This window comes from Mustela putorius, unplaced genomic scaffold, assembly GCF_011764305.1.
Source record: "Mustela putorius furo isolate JIRA1106 unplaced genomic scaffold, ASM1176430v1.1 tig00003896_pilon_pilon_pilon, whole genome shotgun sequence".
In the NCBI taxonomy this organism is placed as follows: domain Eukaryota; kingdom Metazoa; phylum Chordata; class Mammalia; order Carnivora; family Mustelidae; genus Mustela; species Mustela putorius.
Window position 1 is genome coordinate 3,388,418 of NW_025422045.1, and position 9,547 is coordinate 3,397,964.

The window sequence follows — 9,547 nt, forward strand, 5'->3', positions numbered from 1 at the left end:
CCTGTGATTTCCCAGTGATTGCCATCATGTTTGATAAGGATTCTGCATATTAAACACGTACGCTGTCACCTCTTCTCCAACTACTGTTGCCTTTTCCACTTTGGGGTTCAAAGCTCTCCAACTAGTTGCGTCCTCTGATAAAATCACTCATACTTGTTAAGTTGGAGCCAGAGGCCTCAGCACCCACGGGTGTCACATATTTGAGTACCAACACCATAATCTACAGAGAACACCAACGGCGCCCACCTTTGAGCCAGGGCTTAGGAGTTTGGAGTGTCGCCCAGATCTGCCTGTCCTGCTTCCGACTCGGTACCAGAGAGGGGGCTACATGTCTCAGAAGCGACAGGAAGCTGAGCAGTTCACTGCTGACCCGTGTGGTCCCAGGGGGTACAGAGAGGGCCTCCCCAGGACATAGCTCTGGCGACAAAGTTTCTATACAGTTATGACAGGCTGGATAATCAGGCTACATGGAAATTATTCTACTACCACCTAAATACGATAAATATGCTTACCAAGGAAAAGGAATTCTAAAATAGGTGGGAAAATACCAAGCCCCACTTGTACATTTGCCCCATAATTACAACTACAGAAAAATGGTATGCATGGATAGGCTGTAAGGAAACCCAAAGACATGAAAATAATTACTATTAGGGTAGCAATATCATGGGTGAGTTCTTCTAAATTCATTCCTTGGGCTCTTTTAAAGTTGATATAATAATGAATCAAAAATAAATGACCTTCCATCTCCAAGCAGCTTTTTTGAAGGAAAGAAAGAAATGGTCATGTCTAGACTCTAAGGAAATAGACCCTAATCCACCACTAGTTTGGTGAGGAAAGCTTTTTTAGATTGGGATCAGAAAACCTGGATCTTGGCACCAGCTCAGCCAACTCCTCTCTCTAAGGCTTCAGAAGTCATTTAACCACTCTAAGCCTCCCTGTGAAATCCTACCTAAGGATTTCACACAAGAAATCTTTTTTTAAGATTTTATTTTTTCCAGTCATCTCTACGCCCAACATGGGGCTCATACTCACAACCTCAAGATCAAGGGTCTCATGCTCCACCTACTGAGCCAACCAGATGCCCCTAGGGTAGAATTCTTAAACACTCTCCTTGGCCTTCTACAATGTGGTACATTTTACTTTTTACATGTAGCATATCATCATAAAGTCTCATGAATGAACTTTGACCAAACACATCAGAACTCAGAACATGGGAGAGAATCATGTACCCTCCTTCCAAGTAGTTCTTCTGTTTATGCCTGGAAAGAGCCACCTCCTCTCTGTCCTCCAAAGCCTGTTCTATATGATATTTCACATCTTCGGTAAGGCCCATATTTTTCTCCTTTGAGGCTGAATGTAACTTCCAGAAACAGCTGAGGGCCTTGGTATGAAGATGGGTGATACGGCTGAACACTAATATTTTAGGTCAGAAAGGGAGTAAGAAAAAAAGAGTTTCTTTTTTTTTTTTTTTAAAGATTTTATTTATTTATTTGTCAGAGAGAGAGTGAGCGAGAGCGAGCACAGGCAGACAGAATGGCAGGCAGAGTCAGAGGGAGAAGCAGGCTCCCTGCGGAGGGCAAGGAGCCCGATGTGGGACTCGATCCCAGGACCCTGGGATCATGACCTGAGCCGAAGGCAGCTGCTTAACCAACTGAGCCACCCAGGCGTCCCAGAAAAAAAGAGTTTCTTAAACAGCCATTCATTAATGCTTTGTAGGAGTGCCTGGGTGGCTCAGTGGGTTAAGCCTCTGCTTTCAGCTCAGGTCATGACCTCAGGGTCTTGGGATGGAGCCCTGTATCGGGCTCTCCGCTCAGTGGGGAGCCTGCTTCCCTTCCTCTCTCTCTGCCTGCCTCTCTGCCTACTCGTGATCTGTCTGTGTCAAATAAGTAAATAAATAAGATCTTGAAAAGAAAGAAAGAAATGCTTTATACATTAATGATACTGTTCCGTGGTGGCAACTAAAAAGGGAAGGCTGACTTCACTGGGTGGTATAGTCCCAGTTTCCATAAAGCCAATAATTCTATTTTGGGGAGCACTCTTAACTAGTTCTGCTTCTCTCAAGTGTGGCTGTCATAAAGACAGGTAAAATTAAAAAAAAAAAAAAAAAGAAAGAAAGAAAACACAACAACTTTGCTAGGATGCCCCAAAACCTTTTGTCTCTGCCAAAATAAATTGTGAGGTTGAAATTCAAAACACAATTTATTTACCATTATTACAGAATGTGCTTGTAAGGCCAAGATGTTTATTTTTAATACCTTTGGCATTTAACCTTTAACCCCTTATTGCTCTGTAAATATTACATCCCAGCAAGGTAAAACATAATAATAATAAAAATATTAAAAACTCATCATTTTAATCACATACTGATGAAAACATAATCGCTGCTTCTTTGTAAAAAAAAAAAATAGATGACTCATACTTGAAAAAATCATGTCTGTACAAAATTTCTACATATTCCATAATGAAGCTCATAAAACTCTGCATTTGTGTATAGGTTCAAAATATTTTTGCTTTTTGAAGCTGATGAAGAAAGCTTTCACAAGTTCTTTCCAAGTAATGAGACCCAATCCTTTCTCATTAGGAAATGCAAAGTACTGCATGTTCTCTCTTTTATTTAGTCTCACATAAGCTCATGACATTAACACTGAGTACAGGAGCAAAAAGTTGTATTCCAAGTCATATTTACCAAAATGCTCATTATCTAGCCCGAAGGAGAACCCTGGAGACAGACCTCAAATTCACGACATTCAGCTGTAGAAAGGAGTAATAACAGAGGTCCAGCATACTGGAAAGGGCAAGGAGGCATTTTCACCCAAAGCGGGGGGTGATGGGTTAAGAAAGAGAAATTCAATTTACAGCCTCACCACTCACACAACTTACATACTTACACTGGTGTTTAGATAGCTCTGAATCTGGATGCAGATTTTCCCTGTTGATAGCTTGGAGGTTCCATGTGCTGAAAATACCAGGCAACTTCCTCTCTTAAGGGAAACCCAGTGGGAAGGTGTGGATGTATTAATAAAACACCATTACTGGTATAGAGCCAAAGTTTAGACGGTCTTGCTGGTGGGTGAATGGAAGGAAGCATGTGGTTCTCAGGGATACCATTCTGAGATTTACAATTGAGTGGCTGCTAACAGCTGACTTGCAGGTGTTCGGCCTCTCAGCAATGGCCAGAACACTTGAAAAATCAGCAAGTCCGGCAGAACAATTTGGATTTCCAGCTTCCCTTGAAATATGTAATATGGCCGATCTAACCATGATAATATGGTAGACATAACTAACCATGACCTAAGGTCAAGTAATGATGCCTTTTTTAGAGGGGCTTATTTGCTCTCTAGGGGCCAGCCTCATCCCGGCAAAAATTGTATCCTGTAGATATTCATGTTTGCAACCACTCCCAAAGCTGAAATCCCTAGCAAGAGTATGGGGGAGGTGGCCTTCACCTTCCCCAACTATCGGCTTCCTCCACTTAATCCCTCTCCATCTGCTGCTCCGCTGGCTTTCCCTTCACGTCGCACCTATCAAACTTCTCCCATGAGGCTGGCCCCTAGATAATGTCGTGAACTCTAGCTCTTTCCCTAACCCCACTGCGTCCATCAAAACTTTTGTGGGGGATGCCTGGTTGGTTCCCATCTAAAGAGCAACTCATGATCTCAGGCTTATAAATTTCAGTCCGGTGTTGGGTGTAGAGATTACTTAAAAATAAAATCTTAAACACACACACACACACACACACACAACTTCTCTATATTTCAACCCAATTTTTTGTTTTGTTTTGGGTTTGTATTCTGTCGTTTTGGCCCGGAAACTATCAGCAAATCTGATAAACTAATCAGTGGGAATGGACTAGGTCACCTTCCCAGAAAACATCTGAAATCGATTCCAGACTTTCTAAATACATGCCCTACCTTCACCCAAAGGAACTTACCTACCTTGCAGTCAGCTATCTGACAGATTTCTAAGTTCCTAGGTCTATTCCTGTGTACTTTTTATGAATAACTTGTGCAACTCACTCCCAAGTACTACGTAAGTGAGAAAAAAGGAATGTGACCTGACCACAGTCTGAAGGAATGGCCAATTCAGACTTAATTAAATATTTTAGTATATTTAACTTCAGAGAAGCCCTATGAATAATAATTTCTGCATTCAAAGTATATGGCAGAGCTACAGACATGGGCTCTAGCATATTAGACCATTCAAACCATCATTGCCACAAAGCAGAACTTCCCTTGTAAATGATAAAGCCACATGCGACAAAAGAAATCTTAGTAGGGTATGATTATTAATTAAAGACAAAGGAGGGGCGCCTGGGTGGCTCAGAAGCCTCTGCCTTCTGCTCAGGTCATGATCCTAGGGTCCTGGGATGGAGCCCCCAATCAGGCTATCTGCTGAGCAGAGAGCCTGCTTCTCCTCCTTCTCTCTCTGCCTGCCTGCCTGCCTCTCTGCCTGCTTGTGATCTGTCTGTTAAATAAATAAATAAAAATCTTTAAAAAAAAAAAAGACAAAGGAGACTGCTGTACCCTCCTAACCAAGGTACACTGAATTATAAAAGCAGGCAGAGATTTTTTTTTTTTTCAGTTCTTCAAGTCTCCTATGGAAAAAGGTACAAATTTATATCGCCTGGTAGTGTTGTTGATTCTCCAAAGATGGAGAAAAGTGGTCCAAAGTGAACTTTTAGGAAAGAGACAGGAGGTGAACTGTAAGCTGGATATTATGCTCATGAGTCAGAAAATGACAATATTCCTTATGAGTCACAATTGAATGAGTCTTGGGAGGGCCATGGGGACAAGTGGAGAGTCTTCCTCATGTGCCACCAGACTTCCTAAAAGATCACACACACAAACCCACAAACAACAGTACAGGTGCTCTCCCTATAGCCCAAGGGCCCGAGGAACTCTATTCTCCATGCTAAGCCTCAGCCACACCCATGGAAGGCAATGCCCCTTCTCTTCCCGTACTGAGCAGCTGAAGGATGCAGCTGGGCAGACCCAGACAGATGTGAAACACAAAATGCAGCCTCATCTGGCTTGAAGGCATCTTATATAAACAGTAAACAGTATAACTGAGGTTTCTGTTTAAGATGGGTGATGCTGCTCTCAGACAACCTCACATAGCTAATGAACAATCTCTCGAGCCAGGGAAGAAGTGATTCATTTCATTTTTGCCATGCTACTTTACATCCAGTAGATGGGGGGATGGCAAATCTCCGATTTCAGGACAGCAGCTGTTTCAACTTTTTTCTGATGCGCTGATAGTCGCCTGGCTGCCCGCAACGGGGCCATCTGCGCTGTTGGCAGGGAACCCATCAATAGGTAAGTCACACCCTGTCCTCCCATAGACACACTACACAACTCTGGCAAAAGTCTCTTCCTTCCAACATGCCTCCTCTGTACCCATTTGATCAACCACCTTCAAAAGCAATGCAGCCGAACTGAGTATGGAGATTCTGAGGTCTCCAGAAAAGGCATCATAGACTACTTTGGTAGTGTGTCCAGCAAGAAAAATGAATTAACTAAGGGAAAGCTAACTTTCTCAAGGTAGTTCTCAAGTATTTGAATTCAGTTAAGTTTCTTGAAGCTCTTGACATAAACACACTGATTTTTTTTTTTTTTTTTTTAGAAATATTGACCCATGGAAAATAATGATAGCAATTCCAAAGTACCAGGACTATCACATTGCTCAGATTCAAGCGGCCAATTAGGTAGTGGCCCAATTCGGTCGCTCCTCCACCCAACCACACACTTACACACACACAGTGTAAGTAAATGGTTCTCTCCCAGGGGTTCCAAAAATAATGTAGGTTAGACCGACTTCTTAAAACCTGAAACTTAAGGAGGAAATTTATTTACAGATGAAGTGTCCTCTTAGGGAGGAACAGAAGTGACACAATTTTGGACTACGTAAAAAGAAAAAGCTTGTGTCAAAGATGCCCTTTTAAAGACTGTTTTGTTTTTAAACATTCTTTTGAATAAACAGCACTGGGTCTAGAGCTGCTTTTGAGTTTCGACCATACGTTCGCATGGGTCTTTGCTACATTTCTCAGGCCGGTCATGCAGGACAGATTTTTTTTTTTAATTGGTGTTGTACTAGTTATCGTTTTTGACTTAACTCCACATTCACAATCATTAAAACCGAACAAACCAAACCAGAAGGGGATCAGGCCATCTACCCGAGCAGGGTTCTTTGAAAAGGAGCAAGTGTGGAAACTATGAAGCCTTGTAGTCGAACTTTTTTTTCTTTCTTTCTCGGATGGACTGTCCATCTCTTCGAAACCGAGTCCTTGCTTTTGTGCTTCGGGAAGAAACGTACACCCCACCGAGACCCGGGGCGGGGGGGGGGATGCGGCTCAGGTTAATGGGGGCGGAGTTGGGGCTCTCGGGGGCGGGGAGAGGAAAAGTCAGAAGCCAGTCGGAGAAAAAGTCAGCCACTTCCCTGTATTCCCAAAGTGCCAAAGGAAAAAGAACAAAACACTCGACTTCCTCCCGGGCGACCGGTTCGCGGTCCACCGAGAAGCGCCAGTCACCTCGCCCTCGGGGAAGGGATAGGGGGCAGGGGTGGGGGTGTTTACTCGGCCTCTCGGGCGCAGAGACCCAACGGGCCCGCGCCCAGCGAAGTCTAGGCCGGCCAGGCTACGGGCTACGCCACTTTCGCTCTCGGCCGCCCGCCCAGCGCCAGGTGCTTGTCCTACCTGGCGCCCCCGCCGCCCTTTGTGCGGCCCGCTCCGCCCCCGCCAGCGTGCCGCAGCCAGGCGGGACAGCTGCGGGCGGCGCAGGGGGCGGAGAGGCGGGGAGGCGGGGAGGCGGCCGGCGCCCGTGCCCGCCGGCGGGGAGGGGAGCGCGGGGCGCGCAGGGGAGGGGGCGCGGCGAGTCGGCGGCCGTGCAGCAGAGCCGCGCTCCGGGCCGCCGCGGGCGGGAACGCCGGGGCACGGGCGCTGCCCACCGGCCCGGCAGGAAGAGAAGGGTCCCCTCCGAGGGCCGCGCCCCCGAGCTCAGAGGTGCCCATACACTGGCTCCCGACAGCTGGCAGCCATAGCAACCCGGCCACAAAAAGTTTCACGGCGCCCAGAGCGACTTGAAAGAAAGTTTTCCTTGGCCCCCTCGCTCCCTCTCCCCCGGCCAGGGTTTACGGAAAGCGGCGGGCAGAGCTCGCGACGTGCCGACTCCCGCGTCCACCTTCTCCACCCCTGGCCTGGGCTGCGCGCCCAAGGTGGGTACCCCGCGCTGGCGCTTCCTGCCCCATCCCAGGGTCAGGCGTCCCGGGACGCCGCGCGACCAGCTCACCATGGTGACTCGCGCCGCGGTCCCTCCTCTGCCGGGTCCGGCTGCCGGGGAGCTGGGGCTGGATCGCAGACTCCTGGGCGAACTTCAAAAGTTGGTCCCCTTCGCCAAAAACAGGCTCTCGACACCCAAGCACTCACAGGAGCCAATGGGAACCCTGGGGGAACTCCATCCAGGCGGGATCGGCGGCGCTAGGTGAAGGACGAGAAGAAGCCGACTTAGCAGACGGGGCACATCCTGCCAAAGGCAGGGGTCCACTCGGACCAGGCGCTCGCAACCCGCGTAGGCGAGCCCGGTGCTCTCCGCGCGTCTGCCTGGCTGCCCAGGATCGCTCCTTCTTTCTTCAGCCACTTACTCTGTACTCCTCCGGCAGAGCCTCGGTTCGGGCTGGGCAATCTGTCCATAAATGGAGAATTCAGCTCAGGCCTGACCAATCAGGGTTTGTTTTCACAGCGTCACTCCTCAGGGAAACCGTGGTAGCCAACAAGCTTGGAGCTGCTGGAGTTTCCAAAGACCTCTGGATCCTGTAGTCCTCCACGCTAGCTTCCAAAGGAGCGCCGCTGACCCGGCTCGCTCCCGGGTGCAAGACCTCAACCTCGCAAAACCCTTCGTGAAAGTGAGCAAGACTCTCTCTCTCTCTCTCTCTTTTTTTTTTTAAACGCGAAAATTACAGTAGGTGTGGCTTCCAAGTCGAAGTGGTATGATTTTCCCATAACTTTTTTTTTTTTTTAAGAAGGAAATATTTTATCAGCATAAAAGATCAGAGTCATGGCTGCAGCCCAAAGGAAATCCTTTTTCTTTCCAATGTCTGGATTGTGAGGAAAGTCAAAAATATCATTTCCCCTACCCCTCCTTTTACCTGAATTTCCTTGGAAAACAAAGGAAGGCTTTTTTTCTTTTTTCGTGTTTTTTTTTTTTTTCCTCTGTCTCTCTCTTGGGGACTTTTGAATGGTGAAAAAGTTGCACTGCAGTGAACAGAGAGACAGCAGAAAGGTAAGTGAGGGAAAAAGCACCCACCCACCTCAGTCAACCCTATCTGTTGAGAACAATCAGCTGTACAACCATACCTGCGAAGCCAAATTATTCCAGAATATGGAGTTTCAAGGCATGGAGTGGGCAGTGAGGAGGACATTGGAGGTGGGGGAAGAATCCTGAAAGAAGGTAGAGAGTGTGGTCTTATTGTTTTAAGCGTTCAGAAGGTAATCTTGGTGGGTTACAACATAAGTGTCCTCCCAGGATCTGTGGCAGGTAAGAAATGAAAACTTCTGGCTTAGAGAAAGTATGAAGCATTATGATTTATTGTTTATGAACTTTGGTGGTAGGTCTTCACTTGATCTAGGATCCTAGAGTTGGTGTGAATGCTAAAAATCATCTTGCCTGGAATGGCTAAACAGAATGTGGTATGTCCATACAATGGAATACTATTCAGCCTTTAAAAAGGAAGGAAGTGCGGACGCAGGCCACAACATGGACTAAACCCTGGAAACAGCTTTCATACTGGGGTGATGAAAATATTCTGGAATTAGTGGTGATGGTTGCACAACTTTGTGAATATACTGAAAGACACTGAATTATACCTTATAGAAGGGTATGCAAATTTTATCTCCATTTTAAAGTTGAAAGAAAATCATGTTGACTACATTCTTAAATTCTTGTAGTAATCATCCATTCCGTGAGGAAACAGATATGATTAAATGCCTACTATAGGTCAGCGCAGCAACCATGAGCACAGTGGTTTCTTCCCTTGCCAAGCTTACAATTTGGGAAGGAGCAAGACAGAAGATAGTTTTATATATATATATATATATTTTTTTTTTTAAGATTTTATTTATTTATTTGAGAGAGAACAAAAGCAAGAGAGATCACAGAGGGGAGGGAGAAACAGACTCACCACTGAGCAGAGAGCCCAAGATGGGCCTCGATCCTGGGACCCTGAGACCATGACCTGAGCCAAAGGTGGACGCTTAATGAACTGAACCACCCAGGAGCCCCAGGAGATCATATTAAAACAATAAATAATTATAGGAAAGGTACAAATATAATGAAAAGCAACAGTGGTTTTGTGCAAGGAACTTCCGAACTAGGAGCTACATTTTGGGTTAGGGAATTCATCTGGCAGCGATCTAGTACAAACTGGACAGGAAACAGCAAAACATCTATTGGGCACTCACTCTGTACTAGGTACTGCGAAGGTACAAACAGCCAGGTCCCACCAAATTCCCAGGGAAACTGATTCCACATTTCAGGGGCACACCAGAATATGATCA

The 9,547-nt window shown here is 46.2% G+C and overlaps 1 protein-coding gene across 1 annotated transcript in view; it reads right to left on the minus strand.

The window, feature by feature from the left end:
• MYO1E (myosin IE) overlaps positions 1-7,852 on the minus strand; it is a 196,550-nt gene extending 188,698 nt beyond the window's left edge. The window contains exon 1 of the mRNA XM_004777274.3: positions 7,284-7,852. Coding sequence (XP_004777331.1) covers positions 7,284-7,286 — 3 coding nt within the window. The 5' untranslated portion in view covers positions 7,287-7,852. The remainder of the gene's footprint in view (positions 1-7,283) is intronic.
• Between the last annotated feature and the right edge of the window lie 1,695 nt (positions 7,853-9,547).